Here is a 21,649-nt window from a genome sequence, read left to right as displayed (position 1 = left end):
ATCTACCTCTACCATTAGGTCCCAGCAAGCCAGAGGAAGCTTTTCACAGCTTCCAGAGACAGAATGACAGCAATCAAAGCTGACCTCATCATACTTCAAACATACTTCCTGTTAAGAAACCCTGAGCCACACTTCAGAAATTAAAGCAGGAACAGTACAAATGAGAGTCTCCTGTACATGACTAAAGCCCCCATGCCTAGCACAGTCCTTGACTTAGAGAAGGTACTTAAAGATTTCTGATAAGGAAGGAAGAAACGAAGGAAAGGGGGAGGAAAAGCACTTGTTTTCTGAGGAGCAAAAACTGTCCACCCTCTGCTGTACCTCCACGGTCTGTTCTGCCCTGACCTAGAATGTCACACAGCTACTGCTCCAACAGTTGTACCTCAGGGGTTGATTCTAGAAGGGATTTCACTACAAGTCCTAGTCAATGGGGCCACAAAGTGAGTGTCGTCCTGTTACCAGTCAGAGTTCCAGGATCTGACGCTGGTGGTGGTGTGTCTGTGCCCATCACCATGCCTCTCAGCCCAAACCCCCAATTCATCTCCCAAGATTTCTGTAAGCTGAGAAACCCAATATCCATTCTTAGTGCTTCTTGTCTCTTCCGCCAGTCTAACCTTCTGACAGAGATCTCCACAGACATGCAAAGAATGAACTGCCGAACTATTAAATCACCCATTAATAGTTTTCCCTGTTTCAAACTACTGAAGAAACAAGAGCCTGACACAGAACAAGGGATAGTGCCCAGGCAAGAACTGGGTGAAACTGTGTTAAGAAAAGCAGAGCTAGTAATTTTAAAAGTAAATAAAAAAATTTTCAACTATCCACTAAAATCTTTGAAGAAAATCTACTGTAAGGTGCTAGATAATCAAATAAAAGAAAAAAAATAAACTGTGAATTTTATTTCTAGCTTAAACTACAGCGGAATTAATGATGTGGTAATTCTCCAACCCATATTGTGACATATAAAACTTTTTTTCTGGTATTCTTTAAGATTTTATGTTCCATCTGCATAGATAATCAAGAGCTGACAGTAGTCCCAGCAAAATGTCAAGTATTAAATACTTATTATTTCATTTTTATCACACGCTACTGTTTATCCTCCTGAGACAAGGTAAGACAGACATGTTAGCACAGATACAAACTTTTAAAAGCTACTAAGTTTTTAGAAGATGACAGATACACACACAATGTAAAGAAAAGTTTGCTAAACAGGTTATGTATATAGAAAAGCATCTAAAGGCTAATATGCAACTTTTCTCCTTTCTGTATTTTTCAAGTTTCTCTATCAAATACATATTACTTTTAAAATATGGGCCCAAAACAGACCAGTTTATAAAAGGCGGCAATGATGACAACATGAAATTACACCTGGGAAAAACAAAATCTTCAACAGCAGCAGCTGATGGTTGAAGGACAGGTGGAGAGAAAATTCTTTTGTTAAGCCATCAGTTTATCAATCCTTATCAAAGCCAAACTATTCAGCAACTACAGCTGAAAAGACTCACTGTGGATAAGTAGGATGCGTGGACCGTTAACACACATTTTAGCCACTGAACCATTAAAACAGCACTGAAAAAAAAAAAGAAAAAAATACAAATAAACTAATATTCAAATTCAAAATTAAATGGAGTTAAAATTAAAAATTTGAATGGAGTTGAAGTTAGAAAAATCCACATAGGCAAAGAAAAGACCAGAAAATGACTCTAATAAATAAACAACTGTGACCATGTCAGTCCTCTCATTCTTTCACTGGGTCTAGCTGAGGTCTGTGTAATATACAAATCTCTTGGGGGGGGGGGGTAGGATGGACTAAAAAATAGGACAAAAATTCCTTCCTCTAAAATAATTCAACTCCAGATACAAAACCCATGCTTTACTTCGTAACTGGCTATAATCAAGGCAGTAAACTGAGCTTTGCATTTTTTATGCTTATGATATTTGAGCCCACCAACTACTCACTGTCAGGTCCAAATAGCAAAAGGTTTCCACACCAACATTAAAAAAGAAGTATAGACCAAAAATGTGTATGCCAGGCATAATTAGTGAATTCTTTAAGCTTTCCATTGTGAGCTCCAAAGGCTAATGGAGCATATCAGGGGGGAAAAAACTTAGAAAAAAACAAAACAAAACAAAACAAAACAAAACTATATTATAGACATTGATAATACTGCAGTACAAGCTTAGATCTTTGAGATATATACCCTATTTAAATATTTAATCATAAAGTTAACAAAAAAGACCCACAAAATTTAGTCATATAAAATATTTCCTTAGTGTCTTAGCAACTACTGGAGGTTGAATCAAGATCTACAAATAGCCATTTTACACATCATGATTAGGACTAAATCATTAATAAGACTAACCCATTAAATGACCTGATAATAAAGCTCAGAAGTCTACAGAGTTCTCTAAAAGAAAGAAAAAACACTTAGAAATAATAACCATTCAATTAAAAACAAGCGTGGAGAGCAGTATCTACACCTTTAAAAAGAGTTTTATTAGTTAGAATTTGGGCTACCTACTATATAACATCATGCTGTCAGACACTGCTGTTTTTACATAACCACATTTAAAATATTTATAAAATCAAAGTAATTTAAGTCATCTAAACATCTTACCTATTAGGATGACCTTGTAATCTCTTTGTAAGCTGAGGGGGAAAAAAACATTATTAGCACAGCACTTCAGAGGCAGCCAATCTCCATCAATTCCCACAATACATACATCCATAACAACAAAGGAAAAAAATGACTGAATTAGGAAATCATTATTACTAGATTTCCTAATTCCTAAACGTTCGGCCAATTTAACATAATCTGGGAGTACATTCCCACAATAAAAGTAATTGCCTGATAAAAATCTAGGCTAGGATTTGTATGAATGAATGTCCAGAATAGACACAAAGACAGAAAATAGACTAGTGATTGCAAGAAACTGGGGGTAAGGAAAAATGGGGAGTGACTAACGGGTAATGGGTACTCGATTTCTTCTTGGTGTGGCAGTTGCACAATCTGTAATATACTATAAAGCACTGAACTGTACATTTTTAAAGTGTACAGTTTTAAAGGGTACACAAAGGGTAAATTTCATGGTATGTAAATTATATCTCAATTTTTAAAATACATAGGAAAAAAAAATCTAGGTTAGGCAAATTTTGTTTGAGTAGATCTAGCAATCACCTATCATCCACTCTAACTACCCTGCTTGCTTACATACTGCAAATCCCTTTCTCTTAACACTGGATTGTCTCTTTGATTCATAGCATTAGGACCTTAAAAAAAAGCATACTCAGTTACCTCTTGCAATAATGGAATAACAGCATGCAGGGGCATCCTTAATACAGTTCTCTTTATTAGGTTTAAATTCTTAGTCTGAAGTACTTTCTGTGAGAAAATAAAAGAAATGAAAATAAGCATACTCAGGAACTAAGAACACTATAGGGAAAATTGTCATTAAAAATTACCTTAAAAACCAAGCAATAAAGTACCAACTAAATTTTAGCAAATAAAGTTCTGAGGGACTAAATGAAGAATGTTACATTATGTCTTATGGCTACCAGGTAAGTACATTCTTCAAAAAGAAGGCAATAAACCTTTTAAAATTAAGTGTCATTTTTTAAGAATAAAATTCTAAGCCAATCAAAAGATCGTATAATGAATGCATGAGTCAAAACACTGTAAGGGTGAAACCTAGTCTCTAGCCCAGGGTATAGAAAGGGAGACAGAGCAAAATATTCCAAATCCTGGCAGGCCTTTCAACTCCACCCACATGCTTCATCTATAGGAAAAGGTTGGGAAAGGAGAGTCTTTTCAGGTTTCAAAATCCAGATTCCCCTTTCTCTTTAATACTTTTAAATATTTATCTTTCAAAAGGGTTTACTACTAGAGGAACTTCCATAATAGTTGATGCATGTTATGTTCCAGTGGCTATTGTTGCTCTAAAGGTCACATTCAGGTTACAAACAGTAGAGGTACTGAAGGGCCAAACAGAAAGTTCACTTGTAACCTACTTGTAATGGTCCTAACATACCCTTTCAGAATTCTTTATGGATTTTACTTGCTTGTAAAAATATCTTCATACCAAGTCCTTCTAAAACCATCAAGTACTATTTAAAAACTATCACTGACATAGTTACATAATTTATTATGCAAAAGAAATAAATTTTTTTATACATGATCACTGGGGGACTGAGGGATAGACTGTCCTAATTTAGGAGTCCCAATTAGCCTAATATATTCATTTTCAAATAATCAGAATACAAGATTCAAAGCAAAATATGTTGATGAGAACTTTAACAATAATTCAGAAGGTGTCTGATGATACTAAACATCCCTCAATTCATCTCTTTACTATAAATCAGTTATCACAAAGTTCCAATGATGTGCAATGGGGAACACTGCTGTCTGAAATAACCTACAAATACTTTTTGATACAACAAATGCTTTTGTTAAGGTCCTCCATTTTCACAGGACGCTCACCAAGCCACCAGGCTTCACTGTCTTAAATGGCCAAGTAGAGTAGGAACACTCTAGGTCAAGGAGTACTATTTTGAACTTACTGCTGCACATTATTTATACTGAAAGCTTGGTTAAGAAACATAATGTAAGACTGCAGGTCTGAAAAAGACATGGTTTGTGAAATCTTCTAGTGCTCTGAATGTAAAGTGATCATATAATTTGTTGTCCAAAGTGGACAATTCTGAGAATGAAAGGAGCCACTATTACTAGTTACACCAAGAGACGCAAACCAGAAATGTCACAGGCAAATAAGGGTATGTATGGCTTAGCTCTTTAGAAGTTATCCCAAGTTGCAGGGCAGAAAAATTTTTAATAAGTGCTCAGATAATTCTTACGCCCACTAAAGACAGAGGCTATAACAATTTTCAAATGAAAAATAAGCAAATAAGAATAAATTATCCTAAACCAAGCAAAAGGATAATAGAGGAGTTAGCATTATTAATTTCTGCAGAGAATGTATTTGAGAAACAACCCTATGAACTACAGCTACAAGCAGCAAGATGATACTGAAGGTGAGATTCTTCTTTTACAACTTTACTGCATTATAACTGAAGCATAATAAAGAGTGCACATTTAAAGTGCACATTTGATCAGTTTGATACAAACATTTACCCACAAAACAAACACTACCATAAACATTCTGTCACCCTCAAGCCTCCTTGGACCTTTTACATTCTATCCTTTCCTTCCACATACTCCGCCTTAGGCAACCACTGAACTATTATATCTTCTAGCATTTTTATGTAAGTGAAATCGTACTGTATATTCTTTTTTTGTCTAGCTTCCTTCTCACAGCACAAGTTTGAGATTCATATGCAGTGATATACATTCCTTACATTGCTAGATAACAACGTGTTTATCCCTTCACATGTTGAGGGTTCTTTCCAGTTTGGGGCCATCACAAATAAGGTTGCTATGACCATTTATGTACAAGTCTTTGTATGAACACTTGTTTTTGATTCTCTTGGTAAACATCTAAGAGTAGAATGGCAGGGTCTTATGATAGGTGTTTCCTCAACTTTTAAGACACTGTCAAATTATTTTCCAAAGTAGATGTACGATTTTAATTCCCATTGGCAAAATATGAGAGTTCCAGTTGTTCCACATCCTCCCCAACAGACGGCACTGTCTTTTAAGTTTTAATCAATCTATAATGGGTATGTAGTGTTAACTCATTGTGGTCTTAACTTGCATTTGTGATGATTCATGATGTATCATACCTTTACATGACTTATTGACCACTGGAATTGTTTTGTGAAATATCTGTTCACACCTTTACAACTGTTTTTCATCTGAGTTCTTTATATATTCTGGATATAAATCCTCTGTCTGATATATGTGTTGTGAATATTTTTTCCTAGCCTGTGGTCTGCCTTTTCATTCTCTTAACAGAGTCACTTCAAAAGAAAGGTTTCTCATTTTTATTAAATCCAAATGACTAATTTTTCCTTAAGTGTTTCAGGCTTTTTGTGATGAATCTAGAAGTCTTCCTCCACTCAAGTGTGCATAGATTTTCTCCTATTTTCTTATTCTAGAAGTTTTGTAGGCTTGGTTTTACATTTACGCCTGTGATCTATTTTGTGTTGACTTTGTGTAAGGTTTCAGGAAAGAGCTGAGATCCATTTCTTTCCATACGGATATTCAATTGGTTAAATTGCACTTGCTGAAAATGGAAAGATTTTACTCAATTAACTCAACTTAGTAGTAACTTAACTGAAAACAACCTGTGTGTGATCTATTTCTGGACTCTCTATTTTGGTTCCTTAATCTACATTTATGTTTTCACCAAATATCAAACTATCTTGATAACTACAGCTTTATCTTGAAATCAGGTAGGATAAGTTCTCCAATTTTCCTCTCTATTTTATAATTACTTTGGTTACTCATGTCCTTTAAATTTCTAAAAGGTAGCTGCTGGAATTTAATTAGGAATGTATTGAATATATAGATTAACCTGGGGGGAATTCCTCATCTTAACAACATTGAATCTTCCAATCCATGAACATGGTTTATTTCTCCATTTCTTAGGTCTTGATTAATTTCTCTCAATTTTTGTAATTTTTCAATGTACAGGCGGAGGCATCTTTTGTCGATTTATCCTAGGTATTTTTTGGTACTACTGTAAATAAAACTTTTAACAAATATTTAATTTAAATCAATTTTTAAAAATATTTAACAATATCTATCACCTATGGGTGCCATGAATTACATAAATGACTAAGCATCTCTTTTTTGCATAAGCTATAGACTATTTTTTTAGGTCAAATTTCCACCTACCTAAAGCCATAAATTTTAAAGCCAAGTTTTCTGTGGTAGAAAACTCACTTCTTGTCCCATGTTGTACTCTTAGGGGCCACAATGCTCACTTCTTTCATTTCTTTTTGTAATGCCCTCCTACTATATTTCACATATCCTCATAAGGTACCTTTGGGAAATGGGAACACTCTAAGGGAAAAAATACTTGTTTTGTTTTACTTGCCTCTTTCTTTTTAGAATGCGTAAATGCATAATCTCTCCGGTAATACAGTATGGGAATATTCCCACACTTTAACTTTCTTTTTTAAAGGTTATTTACTTCTACTTAAACAATAAAATGTATCACCTCAAAATCCTTAATAATGAAAAAGTCTTACATGTACAATCCTTTAGAATTTAAGAAGTGTTTTCACAAACATCATTTCATTTACCTTCCCAACAACTCTATAACACCTAATGAAAGTACACATTTTTGTAGCGGAAGTGCCAAAAGATTCTAATCTGAATTTCTTCAAGCTTCTAGATTCAACTACCAACGTACAAGAAATACGATGGACAAGGAACATGTTAAATGATACCATTTGTTAGGTAAAGAGACCCAATAAAATGAATTTTTGCAAGAGGCAAAATCTGGAATGTGAAATCTCTTTAGGGCAAATAGCCTAGCTTCTCCAAAAACTAAACTGCAAAAGACAAAAAAGGCATATCTACCAAGTACAGTGTGGACTTTGTTGATACCTTGTTTTTTAAAAAGCAAAAATGAAAAAAAAAAGTTTATGAGACAATCAGTGAAAGGTAAATACTAACTGAACAGTTGATGATTTTAAGGAATTACTGTTCACTTTTTTAGGTGTGGTAACAGATTATGGTTATATTTTTTAAAGGAATTGTTATTGTCAAAGTTGAACAGGGATATATTTATGGATGAAATAAACAGTATGTCTCAAATTTGCTTCACTATAACCCGGGGAGGGATGAGGGCAAACAGATAAAACAGTAACAGACTGGCTAGTGTCGATAATTTTTGAAACTGGGTGATGGGTTCATGGTGGCCCAAGGTATTTTGAAATGTTTCTTAAAAAAAAAAAAAAGATAACTGATTCACTTGCACTAGTACTGAGGAAGGTTTCAAAGCACAGTTAAGTAGGCAATGACAGCAGGTAAGTTATTAACAACACTGCCAATTGTCTTGTATAACTTATTCCTCACCAAATCCTCACCTAGGTTTCTGTGCCATGTTAAACTAAAATCAACCTCCTAAAATATGTACACCCAACAAACTATTTTAAAATTTTAGTTTTTTTAATATACCTGGTTTACCTCCTCCTATTTTGCAAATCACCTTACACATAAATATGTAAGATATTCCCACTGAGATCAAAATATAAATCAGAGAGAGACTATTCATAGGTCGCATATTAAAGACACATCTATGCTAAGTGGCACCATAATATCACCAAGAGTCACTAGAATAAATGCACTTAACAAATGTAAACTGCTTTAATCTTATCAGGTATTGCTTAAGTTCAATTATTTTATACTTAAATTTTCTCTAAAGATCACTTTCAAATTCTTTAAGAAGACCAAATTAATGTCATACAAGCAGTCACCAACTTACACAGAAATCATACGTGCTTTCCTTTATACAAAGTTTCTAGTGCTTTTACCTCTGAACAGTTCACAACATAACCCCCAACCCTCTTGAATTTTCCCCCAAACCTCCTATCCATTGCCAAGGTTCCACCTTACCGCCCCCTCTCACGGCCAGGGGGGGAAATAAGTTTCTGGAATCCAGAGTAAAAACTCAGGAACGCATTTTCCTACAGAAAAAAATATAAATTGTGATCTAGAATGCTGAGTATTATAATTCAGCTACACAATGTTTATAAAAGGCTTTTGTGAACTAAAGCCTAAGAACCTAGTAACAATTCACAACAATATTTCTATGAGAAAATGCATTCCAGGTTCAAATAATTCAATACAATCCCTTTGTAGGTTGGTGACTGTCTGTATAGTGCCACCAAGTGATATATGTTTGACTAAACTCACAAAATATTAAATTCAAGACAGCTACATAATTATGACTATTCACTCTGTGAATGTGCTGTGTCAACCTCTTTCTAAGAAAAATTAACCATCTTTATTCATTTAAAAATTGCTATAATACTTACATTTAGTATTTCAAAATCATTACTTTCTAAGCCCTGTGTGAGGAGAACTGGAAAGCTATTCGTCTGTGGAAGTTCGTCCTTTTCTTTTTTTGTATCTATATCCAGTGCTCCCAGGCGTTCTTCAATGCTAACCTACACAACAGAAATGATCTGTTAATGTTACACCAGACAAGGCCTAAAAGCAGTTTGGTCAAACACTTTGTGCTTCTGCCTCAGGAGACAAAAAGCACTACTTGATTTACCCTCATCTCTGAAATACACAAACATGCTCTTTCTCATTCCAGTAGAATCTCATCACCTTAAAGCCACTTGTTAGAGACAAGTGCAGTGTCTGCAATCCAAGTTTCCAGATTCTAGTGAAAAAACCAACTGAAAACCACGATTTGAAAATGCAATTCATAAAAACCCCTCTATATGAAGATTCAAAAAAGGCCAAGGATCTGGCACCTGATTACTAAAGCACAAGAAATGACCTACTGTCACAAAAGCTTCCCCTTCTGTAATTATCGTTGCCATCAACTTCTTTTGAGAACAAATATTATCAAAAGAGCATAAAGACAGTTATGTTCCCTCCCAAACTTATAAGATGTCTTTCTAGTTTTTTCTTTATTTGCTATATAAAAACTCAATTGCATATAACTGATCGCTTATGAAAGCAAATCTTAACAGCCACGTTCTGCAAGCCCCTTGATAAATCAAAATATAAATGTTCTACTACTTCCAAAGCAAACAGATATGCTTTGGTAAAGCCTCCTATTTGGGCTAACTTATGTTTCATAAAACACATTAAAAAGGTAGGAGGAAATTAAAAGGCTGGATCTAGGCCAATCTAAGGAAAGTTGGTACTTTACTTTTAAATACAGGTATCATGTTACTGTCAAATAATTTTTATGAACAGCAATGTTATCCCCAAGCCAATAACATAAGATATTTAAAATCAAGTAAAAAAACATAACATTCTTTCTCTACTGATAAAACAGTTAAAATTCTAGAGTTATTTAGACAAGAATGACATGTGAATGGAAGATGAAAAAAAGGACTTTTCATAGACAAGTAACCACAAGGGGGTTTTAAGAGTTGAGGAAAAAAAAAAGAAAATTTATAAGCACTTTAAGAAGTTATAATGACAATCACTTTTAAAAGACAGACTAGCACTAAACCAGCCAGGACTGCTTAGACAGCCAAGAGAAGAGGCATCATCGGAACTCAGCAACATGCGAAACCCAATGAGAATCATCACAGCCAAGTCCTGGCTTAATCTACAACTATGCTATCCAGCCAACGATTAAGAAACGGCACCCTCTGTTAGCTAATGGGAGTTCTGTCTTCTCCATTAATGGTGGACGACCAAGTCTTACTAAGTTTTACAATCTGGAATTTCAGATTCCAGCAACAATCTCAGTAAGTTTCTGAAGTTTCAACCTTGGCTCTATCCAATATATTTGTTAGAATTTCCCAAGTAATCTTAAATTTCAAACTCAAAAATGGTCAGGATGATTATATTACCTCATTTTCCCCTAATTTCCTCTTGCTCTCTACTTGCCCAGTCTGTGGAGGAGCAGGCTTGATAGCTGCGTGATGTCCAGGTATCCCAGGCACCAGAACTTTTGCTTCAGAATTTATCAATGGTGTTCTCACCTGTTAAACAGGAATAGCAGGGGTGTGACAAAGAAAATTATGTCTTAGTCCTTGCAAGATTCATCCCCACTGAGAAAACTAAGCTTTTAAAAGGTTTTTCTACTGAAAAACTTAATTTAACTAATTTAATATGATATGAATTAAAGATAAGTTTTAAATGAATGTTTGACATTTAATTATCATCTAAATGTTCGTGGTTTTAAAGCTTTCAATACCACATAAAAGTAAAAACCAAGAAAAACAAAATCTACAGATGACACAATGACACAATGACTTAATGTTAAAGAGTGAAGCTTACATTTTACGACTACCTCCAGTAACTAATCTTTGCCAGAAATGCTCAGACAGCCAAGAGAAAGGTGTCATCTCTGAAACTCAGCCAGAAGCGAAACCATATGGATGTCATCATAGCATGTCTTGGCTTTTATTTTCTCATTAGACCGCCAAACATATGATGTTTATATGTAGATGCCACATTATATTCACCTTATATTCAAAATAAAGCATCACAATAATGGTCTTGTATGTCGTATGTAACACCAGCCCCATCATGGATTTAAGTTTTATTCCACTCTGAAATACACCATTCTCTCAACAAAGTTATGCTCCCTTTAGTACAGAAAATGATAAAATAATTTCAGCTAAATTTGACAGTGATCATGCAGGGGTGGAGGAGGAATTAAATAAATCCAAGGTATTCACTCATTCACTCAACAAATCCAGAGCACAGAAATCAATACAGTTTTACAGTCTTGATATCTAAAACTTAATCTGACAAAATTTGTTAAAACAAGATCATAAAGAAGATATTAAAAGTCTAAACATAATATTACACAAGTCAATTCACTCTAATCTCTTTTTTCTTAACTTCCCATATGTAATGCACTCACCTTTGTTATAGCTGTTTCTACTTTGGGGGCCCAGCAGTTTGAAATATCTCTTACTAAACACATATGAGGTTCTTTGGAATTTAAAGCCTGGGAATAGAATTTTAAAGGGGGACAGAGGACGGAAGGGGAAAAAAGACAAAGAGTGTCAAATAAAGCAACTGGGAGTGAGAATAAATGAAAAACAAATGTTGACTTGTGCCTTTTTAAAAAAATACAAAGAAGTATACAAAGCTTTCACAGAAAACTGTGGATCACTCAGACTGATGACCATTTAGATGGACAGCATCTGAGGAAAACGGGTAAACTCTGAATACACTAGGTATTATGTTTACTTTCTTCAGCTATGAACTGCATGAAATTTTCACACATGCATTAAAATTTAAGATTTTAAAGAAAACATTATTAGTTTGTCACCATCCTACAGAATCATCCATGCTAAAAAAGACTGGTCCTACCTTAAAATCTCCTACTGCTATCCCTTCCACAAGCTAGTCAAAGACAGCACTGCTGACTAACAAAACGCTGTGAGGTGGATCTCTATGCCCCGATACAGTATTAAACAGGGGGAAAGTGAGATGCAGCCAAGTACATATGTACGAATAAAGCTTTAAAGTTACAGGTAATTCTCTATACCCTCATAACCAATATCTGGAAGGACACAAAGCGAACAGGAAACTATGGCTGCATCTGGAGAGCGGGGTTAAGAGAGCCACACACGGTAAGGAGACTTAAGTTTACAGCTGAAGACTTGTCTCTTTTTTATTAAACCATATCCATGTATTAAATTTTTTTTAAAGTTGTAAGTATTTTTAAATAGACTCAACAAGAGCTTGCTTGGGCATGTAATATTCCTCTCATAGTCTCACCTATTCACATGCTCATAATCACTCACCAAAAGTCTCCAAAGAAACCTCTATAATCAAAAAACCTAAATCACTACCCCACCCCATTACATTTCCATTTAGAAAATTCAACAGGTGCTATTACCAAGGGCTCTTAAATTATTAAGATTTCCCTTTTGAGTTATTGGGCAAAATTCACCCATACCTGTGCCTACTGAGCACTTGAAATGTGGCTAGTCCAAAGTGAGATGTGCTTGTAAGTAAAAAATATACACCATGTTTCAAAGACTTTAATACCAAATAAAGGAGGAGGGGGGTAAAATATCTCAAATAATGTTTTATACTGACTAAGCATTAAAGTGATATTTTGGATATACTGGGTTAAGTAAAATTATACAGTTGACCCTTGAACAACACAGGGGTTGGAGCACCAACCCTCCGTGCAGTGGAAAAATCCATATATAACTTACAATCAGCACCCCACACCCACAGTTCCTATGTATCCACAGTTCCACATCCGTGGATTCAAAACCTCGAATGGTGGAGTACTGTAGTATTTACTAAGAAAAAAATCCAGGTGTAAATGGACCCACACAGCTCAAACCCGTGTTGTTCAATGACCAACTGTACACAGAGTTCTCACTAGTTAAAACAAACCACCCGATGAAAGGTTCTTCAGTTAGGGGGAAACACATGACATCTTTTTACGTATTCCAATAAGCAGATCAATGTCATTTTAAAATCATTTTCTTTCAGAGACATGTTGATGCTGTACTGCTTTACTGCAGAGTAGCATCTACGTACCACTCGCTCAATGGTGGGCTGAAACCAACTGCCATACACAAGCAACAGTGACATTTTGTCTGAGCAAAACCCAGCTGCTAGAATAGGGATGGGTTTTGGTGTTGACTTCTTGCCTTTCCCTGGTGTTGCTATCTGAATTGTGCAGTTTGAAGTCAAAGGCTTTTTACAGTATCTAGAAAAGGAAAAAAATTAGATTAGAAAATGTGAAATAACATTTCATACTAATTCTCTGAAGTTGGCACCAAGTCATGAAGTGTGACCTTCCTCTGGCCTCCACACCACCAAGAGTGACCAGGGTCCCCAGAGCACTAGATCCCTGTCAAAACTTCATCTACCCTCACCTTGCCAATCTCAAGACCTCACCACTAAAAGCTGCCTTGAGGCCCACCGCCCTTCTATCCCACTTTGTCAACCCCCACAAGAGGCCCCAAGCTCCCAAGTGCTCTCTCATCATCTGGAGCTTCAGCCCCAAAATGGCTGTCCATGCCCTGCTCTCATCAGCCCCACCTCTAATCGCTTCCAACCCCCAAAGCCTCCCCATGACCTCTGCAACAGTTCCAGGAGCAACATTACCAGCAGAATATAGACAAAATAAGATTCTCAGCTTCCTCTCTTAGGGCTCTCCCCACCTCCTTGCTCCAGGTTGCTCATCTCAGTAGCTCTCCTGACACCCTCAGCGTCAGGGCCCCTGGACATGATTTAAGTGCTCTCCTTGTTCTTCACTGACACTTCAAGACAAGCAGACTCTCCCTCCACCATCTCTAAAACCTTTGGAATTGCTGTCCCCAGATACCAGCTATGCTCCCCTCCTGTCATCATTCAAAGACCTTTGGGTCACTTCCTCACATTTCTTAAAGATGTTAGTGGCTCACTGTCATTCTGTCCAACACTTCTGCTGAGGAATTCCTTTCTTAGTGATTTGCATATCCAGCACACATGCTGGCTGATGATCCTTCTGACAGCCTGTCCTCTCAGTTCCTTAATCTTGTACCTCCAACAACCTTGTCCTTCACTGTATCTCCGCCACACTCCTCACACCATGGACATCTTATCACCAGTAAGTACGCGCCCTCCATAATCCCTATTGTAAGCACCCCACTATCTTTCCAGCTCACTCCTAGTTTCCTGACGCCACAACCATCTCTATCCAGGATTTCTGGCCTCTGCTTTGGTCTTTACCCTTCTACAGTCTATTCTCTTCACATCAGACAGAATGACTTAGAATATAATGTCTTAAAACCTCGGTCAAACCCCATCAATCCTCAGTTTAAAATCCTTCACCAGCTTACTATTACCCAAGGAGAAATGCCCAAGTCTTCACCATGGCTTACGACTTCCCAGCCCTTAATTATACATTCCATGTACACATATGACTATGTAAATAAATGTCTTGAGTGCTACATACCAAAATATTAACAGTTACCTCTAGGGAGTGGAACTCAATGGAGGGAGATTTGGATTTTATAATCAATTATCTAGGCATCCTGAATGTTTTAAAATAAGTGTATACTGCTTTCATAAGTAGTTTGTATTTAAATAAATTTCTATAATAAAATTGTAAAAGGAAGGGTACCAAATGACAATAAAAAGTTTGATACCGTTTTAAAGTTTAACATAATCATGTACATGACTGAGTTTCAGACTGTTTATAACATATGGCAAGAATTGGCAAACTTTATGGAAAGGGCCAGATGGTAATATTTTCATTTTTTGGAGGCCACCTATGATCTCTATTGGATTTGGCCTGCAGGCCATAATCTACAGATCCCTGGTCTATGACTATTACACGTCGCATCAACAACACACCCCTCTGTCCATCGAAACACCAGCAGTGCCACGCTTCACTGATCCACAAAGGTCCCGTGAGGGAAAGCACTGTCAAAGTTAGAAGTCAAGGCTTCACCAAAGTTCACAAGCAAAGCTTCCCTAATGAACCAAATTCTGTTAAAATTTATGTTAGAACTACCAAATGTTACTAAGCATGCATCATAAAAAGCCACTCTCCTAACCATAAATATGAAGAAATGATCCATGACTCCAAAAACCCGAGTTCTCACTGGGAATATATATAGTCATGAATAAAGAATTAAGAAGGCTTTCAGAACAATCTAACTGAAAAGTAACATAAAGCAAAGAATATTGAGGTGGGAGTATAAAGAAGTAATAAGTCAGGGAAGGAAAATAAATCTCTGAATTGAGAAACTTCTTACTTACCCATTTAATACATGTTCAAAAAGATGAACTTGACCATCTCTGCAAACAACAGCTAATTTGACAGGCTAAAAGGAAAATGTAACATTATTCTAATGGGTAATATACTTCAGTCTACTCTAATAATTACTTATGAAAATTCAACTCCCCTCCCTACCCTTTAGATAACAAGAGAAAAATTAAAACGGCAAGGATGTGTAACTCTTGAATTTAAAAATAATCACAGCTATCAAAATAACAATTCAAGCTATTGTTGTCAAGTTTATAAACAAAAGTTAGGCCAAGACGACAGCACAGTCAAGAATGCAGCCTGGAAGTCAGAGAAGCAAAGTCACTACCGAGGGCACTGGCAGACGACAAGGACCGGCGGGCCCTGACCGTCAGAGCCGTCAGGGTTGCTGGAAACGCCACTGAGCACTGTCCCCTCCCCTCATAAGCATGCACCAGTCTCTCATGGTTAGTCTGAATAAGCTAAGACTTTTGTAATATTTTGTTTTTTTCCTCTCTCTCCCGTGAATCATCAAATCATTAAAACCCTGATAAAATAGTATTTGTGAAGTCCAAAAACAAATTCTCAAAAAAAAAAAAAAAATCAAACCACTTACCTCTTCTTTGTTTTCTGACAAAGTCAAGTCAATATAAATAGGTTCATCTGTCACTGTAAAAGACATCACTGCGTTCTTTTCTTTGTTTTCTGACCGGACCTGCCTAGATAACAAAATCAATGATTAGATATTAAGATATTGAAAAGGGGGTGGGAGAGACACCACAAAGGAGTCACAGCAATAGGTTCTCTTATAGCTTTTTCATCTTTTGAAAGCTAAATAAGGTGACTAAAAATCAAAACAAGGGAAGCATTTGTGTCACTAACCATGTAACATGGTTGCATGGTGAGAGAGCTTTAATGCATTTGGGGCAGATTTAAACAATGAGCAACGTCCTTTTCCATTAATCTATCTGGCTATCTTGATGGAAATGCCACACTGTCTTGATCACTGTAGTTTTGCAAGTCTCCAGGTGAGTCTTTCAACTTTCCCTTCTTTTTCAAAGTTGTTTTGGCTATTCTATGTGCTTTGCATTTCCACGTGAAATTGTAAAATCAGATTGCTGAGATTTTCACTGGGTTCGCACTGAATCTATAGATTAATTTGAGGAGAATTAACATCACAGCAATATTGAGAAATAGAGTCCAGAAACAGATAAGTATAGACAGACAGATAAATGATCCCAACAAATGATTATTCGTTGATTCCTTATTTGAGAATTATTTGCTGAAGTTTATTTGTAAACCCCGAAATCAATACTTGTGGGTGATTCATGACCTTTAACGGGCATACACAGAGGAGCAAAGAGTATGAGCTGCCCAACACTCATGAGGTTATTAGGCAAGGCTATGCTCTGCCTTCTTATTTCAGTTTTTATTCTAAGCACTTTTCACTGTCTATTTAGTACCACATTTTTTTGCTTTTCTACTTTTAGAAAAGCAATTGGCGATTTCACTGTTTAAAATGGCCCCCAAGTATGGTCTAGTGTCCCTAAGAGTGAAAAGGCTGTGATATGCCTTACGGAGAAGATATCCAAGTTCAATAAACTCTGTTCTGATCTAAGCTAATCAGCTATATATGTGTGTATGTATACAAATAAAATAAGGTATCTTTAAACAGAAACACACATAAAACAAGGTTATGCACAAATGAGATGACAAAAATGTAACACTTTTGAGAGGCCTGCAAAAACCAACCCCTGGTGTTTCCCCAAGGAATAATAAATAGCTCAGTGCTGCTGAATCAGAGCTCATGAGGCCCTCACACAATATGACTACAGCCAATAACAAGTTTGTTCTAGTTCTGTGAAAAATGTTGTGAGTACTCAGACAGAGGTTGCATTGGATCTGTAGGTTGCTTTGGGTAGTACAGCCATTTAGATAATATTGATTCTTCCAATCCAAGAGCACAAGGTATCTTTCCATTTCTTTGTATCATCTTCAATTTCCTTCAAAAAAGTTTTACAGTTTTCAGAGTACAAGTAACCTCCTTGGTTAAGTTTACGTGTAGGTATTCTGTTCTTTTTGATGCAATGGAAATGTTAATGCCAGTTATAAAATTCTGAGTCTTGAAGTGGAAAAAAGTGAATGAAGGGCTGCAAATGGCAAAATATCCTTCTTTCTTACGGGTGAGTTGTATTCCATTCCATATATATGCTGCATCTTCTTTATCCACTCATCTATTGATGTGCACTTAAGATGCTTCCATATCTTGGCAATTATAAATAATGTTGCTGTTAATAGCAGGGTGTATGTATCTTTTTGAATTAATTCTTATTTCGTGATTGGCTTTATTCCTTTGATAACTATGTAAGTTTAAAAAGCTAAAGCTCTATACATTCTTAGAAACAATGAACAGTACATATATGTAAATTTTAAAAATATGTGCAGTATATTGTGTATATGTATTTACATGCAATACATTGTATATGTGCAGTCAAACTGTAACAATTCTACCTAGTAAAACTGAAAAATGGAAAGAAAAAAAAAAGAATTGCTTGGATGTATATATATGCAAAACCAATTCACTGGAGATCCTCTTTTCAACAAATGGTACTGGGACCACTGGATATCCAAAATGCAAAACCATGAACCTCAATACATCCCTCGTACCATATACACAAATATTGAAAAAAAAAAAAATCAAAACAGATTACAGAACCAAATAAATGTTAAGACTTAAAACTAAGAAACTTTCAGGAGAAAAATTCTGTGACCTTGGAAGCAAAGACTTCCGTAATCTGGACTTCATCAAAATTAAAAAGACAAGCCACAGATTAGGAGAAAATATCTGCAAAGCATCTACCTAATAATCAGTTTATATTCAGAATATACACAGAACTCTCAAAACTCTAAGAAAACAACCCAGCAGAGAAAAGGCCAAAATATTTGAACAGACACTTTGTCAAGCACATCCAGATAGCAAATAAGTATACAAAAGACTCTTAACATCAACAGCCATTAGGAAAATTCAGATTAAAACCACACTAAGATACCATTACACACTTATTAAAATGGCTAAAATTAAAAGACCATATCAAGTGTTAGTGACGATGTAAAGGAATTAGCACTCTGACACACAGCTGGTGGAAACATAAAACGGTACAACCACTCTGAAGAACATTTTGCAGTTTCTTAAAAAGTTAAATATACACCTACCATATGATCCAGACATTATACTCCTAAGTAATTTACCCAAGAGAAATGAATCATAAGTCTGTACAGACTTGTACACAAATGTCCATAACAGTGTTATCTATAATGTCCCAGACATGTCAACAAGCCTGTAGACTGGAGTGGGGAGGGGGATTACAAAGGGGTATGAGGAAACATTTGTGAGCAATGCACATGGTCAGTATCTTGGATGTGATAACAATTTCACACATGTATACGTATGTCAAAACTTATCAATCAAATTATATACTTCAAATATGTACAGTTTATTATATATCAATTATACCTCAGTAAAGCTCAATAAATCTGGGCACAAATTTAAAAAATAAAGACCGAGTAACAGAGTAACAAGCATGACTTACAAACATCATTCAAAATCAGTTTCTTTTTAATCAACTAGTCAGATTTTATGTATTTACCAATAAACAATCTTTCAGTTTTTTGTGTCTAGAAGAAAATTAAGATTTGATGTCGGATAAATTTTAAATATTCACGCACAATAAATTCTTAATAAAACAAGATTCATTCTCAAATGAAGTTACTCATACTACGTACATATTCAAAATCACCACTATCAGACCACCATATACAGTAGAAACTGCTATTTGAGCCCATCAATAGGAGATAGTACTGCCTCCTTGTAGTAATACAAAAGTCTTTTTTTTTTTTCATTTTAATCTTCATTCAGTGGCAAGAAGCCTTCAAAAATTATTTTCTTTCAGAAATGTCTTTCAAAAGTAATTACCAAGGAAACTTGGGCTTGCTCTACCTACCAAAACACAAAGTTTTCAAGAATGGCCTTTTGGGGCAGCCTTTCAATATGCATTTTTAACTTGTTTGTTTTTATAGTTTACTCCTCTGTTACCAGGAAGCTCCAGGCAAACACATATTTTCAGGATCTTAAGACAATAGAAATCAACTTTTCTGTTACGTAAGAAATTTTGTACTTGGAAAGCACTAGTCTCAGAAGCCAAAGAGGTGAGGCATTTAAGATTCAAAAATCCTAGTAATGTCAAGAGATTCTGGTGGCAGATTTTAACTTTTCTGGCATTAGTAATTTCTTCTGTAAATGATAAACCCTCTAGAACTAAAAGAAATTATCCCAACAGGCGTGCCTCAAAAATTAGACACAGATGAGAAAAGCAACACAATTAAAGACAGGCATAATTAGGAAGCAAGTTGATGTTCAGAGGTGAACAGAGGTCCTCATGAACCTTTCCCCACAAAACTACTTTAAGAAATACATATTTGATGAGTCCCAGTTCTGAGTATTATATGGCATATATTTATAGAAACTTTACATGGTCAAGAGCATGCTCAACTAATTGATTACTAAGATGAGAAACTACTTCTATTTTTTAAACCTCTACTTATTCTGTTCATGAATGTCAAGTAAAAAAGTTAACTTCACCATCAGATGATGTTATAAAATCAGAGAAATTTCTTGTATTTCTTAAATTAAAAAAAATTTTTGATGGCTGTTGAATACCAAATTAATTTTTACTTTTAAAAGTAGCTTCAAAGGGAATTAGTGATAGCAACTACTGCAAAAAAAGGTTACTGGGATTCTCAGACAGTCTAGGAATTTAATGTCCTCAGTAAATCATCCATCAGTAGACATTACTACACTAACTCAGTAGTCCTTTCTTTCAACAAAATCAGAGATTTTCCTAAAATTTTTCTTTAAAAGGTTATTTTTTAATTGCCCAGTCACAAAAATATTCAGCCCACTGTACTTCTAAATAAGCATGGAGGAAGTTCTATTATGTAATGCTCTTAAATTTTTCTCATAAAGATCTGGTTTTCAGGCAGGCTCAATTCATTACAAGTCAATGTAAATCTAACATTAAACACAAATAAGCAAGTTTCATACCCATAATTTATATTAACCATATAAGCTGTGACAGAATCTTTTAAAGCAATGTTACCTCCCAAATTCAAGACTACATACCAGACATTAAGTAACCGGTCATGTACTGCTCCAGATAAGAAATAAAGACCTGTAATTCCATCAAAGGGTTGGCTCTCATTAGGAGGTCGGATAGTAGTGAACATAAGTGATGAAACTGGCGTCGCATGTCCCGTGAAGTGCTAGAGAAAGTTATATCTCATTTAGGAGAGGATGGATATAAAGCAGAAACAAACTGTAACTATATATATGACACATATCTGAAATCAGAGCTCCAGACTAAGGTTATTTGTGCTGCATTCCTCAGTTAAAAAAAACTCCATCTGAAAAAACTGAACATTAAAGATTTCCCTTCTAATTCCCATGACCTACTCCACAATCTTTACTTTATCCTTTTTTGAATTAAAGATTCACTTCATTCTATCCATTTCTAAAAGGGTGCTTGGGTGCTCAGACACAGCCAAGGAATAGTAGGTCCTCATGTTACTCTCAGTGAGTAGAAACCACAATTTTAAGGTGTCATCACAGCACCTAAAGTTCGGTAATCCTTGAGTACACTCAAAATGTAACACTCAACCTCAATAGTTAAATACTACAAGTGTACCAAATGCTGGAAGCAAGCTAGAAGTCAAAAATTACTGTAATTATTGAATACAGTAAAAGATTTTTAATTCAAATTCCATTCATGTTCATTTTTCCAATGCTTGTGAAATGGACGTGGTCTAACATATTTAACAGATCTGGAGGCTACGTTTTATCTATTAATTCTACCATTTCATATGCTTAAAAATAACAAATCTGTATTCTTAAAACAACATTCTATCGCTTAGACTTCTGCCTTTCTCCATACTTTACCTAGAAGACTGCTATGCTTACAACTAATTTGATTTACTCACCCTGTAGACTTCTTTGGTCTCCAAAACCCATAGTTTGATTGTTCGGCCAGCTGAAAGCAACATCTTTCCATCTGGGCTGATACACAGGGAACTGACGCTGCTATTATCTCCTTTCCATTTGCTATATTGTTAAGAGAAACAAAAACATCTCAATAAATGGGGACAGAAGTTTACCTAGAGCAAAAAAATAACAAAAAGCAAATTAGGCATTAAAAATATCACCCAAGGTTCTATGCAAAACTGCACTCTCTAAAATGTTGTGTCAGGTAACCAACTTTGGACATACCATCAAGATAAT

General features: G+C 35.5%; 1 protein-coding gene and 3 non-coding genes across 4 annotated transcripts in view; all 4 read right to left on the bottom strand.

Annotated features, from left to right (window-relative positions):
• Positions 1 to 21,649, bottom strand: part of WDR43 (WD repeat domain 43) — a 42,107-nt gene that overhangs the window by 5,261 nt on the left and 15,197 nt on the right. The window contains exons 4-14 of the mRNA XM_032497280.1: positions 21,352 to 21,472; positions 20,498 to 20,637; positions 15,935 to 16,037; positions 15,333 to 15,397; positions 13,119 to 13,290; positions 11,473 to 11,559; positions 10,451 to 10,582; positions 8,945 to 9,076; positions 3,297 to 3,383; positions 2,619 to 2,650; positions 1,506 to 1,569 (exon numbers count right to left, since the gene is read on the bottom strand). Coding sequence (XP_032353171.1) covers positions 1,506 to 1,569; positions 2,619 to 2,650; positions 3,297 to 3,383; positions 8,945 to 9,076; positions 10,451 to 10,582; positions 11,473 to 11,559; positions 13,119 to 13,290; positions 15,333 to 15,397; positions 15,935 to 16,037; positions 20,498 to 20,637; positions 21,352 to 21,472 — 1,135 coding nt within the window. The remainder of the gene's footprint in view (positions 1 to 1,505; positions 1,570 to 2,618; positions 2,651 to 3,296; positions 3,384 to 8,944; positions 9,077 to 10,450; positions 10,583 to 11,472; positions 11,560 to 13,118; positions 13,291 to 15,332; positions 15,398 to 15,934; positions 16,038 to 20,497; positions 20,638 to 21,351; positions 21,473 to 21,649) is intronic.
• Positions 10,114 to 10,189, bottom strand: LOC116669101. The gene has a single exon (XR_004326486.1). It is a non-coding gene; the product is annotated as a small nucleolar RNA SNORD53/SNORD92 (small nucleolar RNA).
• Positions 10,919 to 10,996, bottom strand: LOC116669100. The gene has a single exon (XR_004326485.1). It is a non-coding gene; the product is annotated as a small nucleolar RNA SNORD53/SNORD92 (small nucleolar RNA).
• Positions 20,902 to 20,986, bottom strand: LOC116669102. Its single transcript, XR_004326487.1, has one exon. It is a non-coding gene; the product is annotated as a small nucleolar RNA SNORD53/SNORD92 (small nucleolar RNA).

Source organism: Camelus ferus, chromosome 15, assembly GCF_009834535.1.
Source record: "Camelus ferus isolate YT-003-E chromosome 15, BCGSAC_Cfer_1.0, whole genome shotgun sequence".
NCBI classification, from domain to species: Eukaryota; Metazoa; Chordata; class Mammalia; order Artiodactyla; family Camelidae; genus Camelus; species Camelus ferus.
This window is presented reverse-complemented; position numbering and strand designations above follow the sequence as displayed.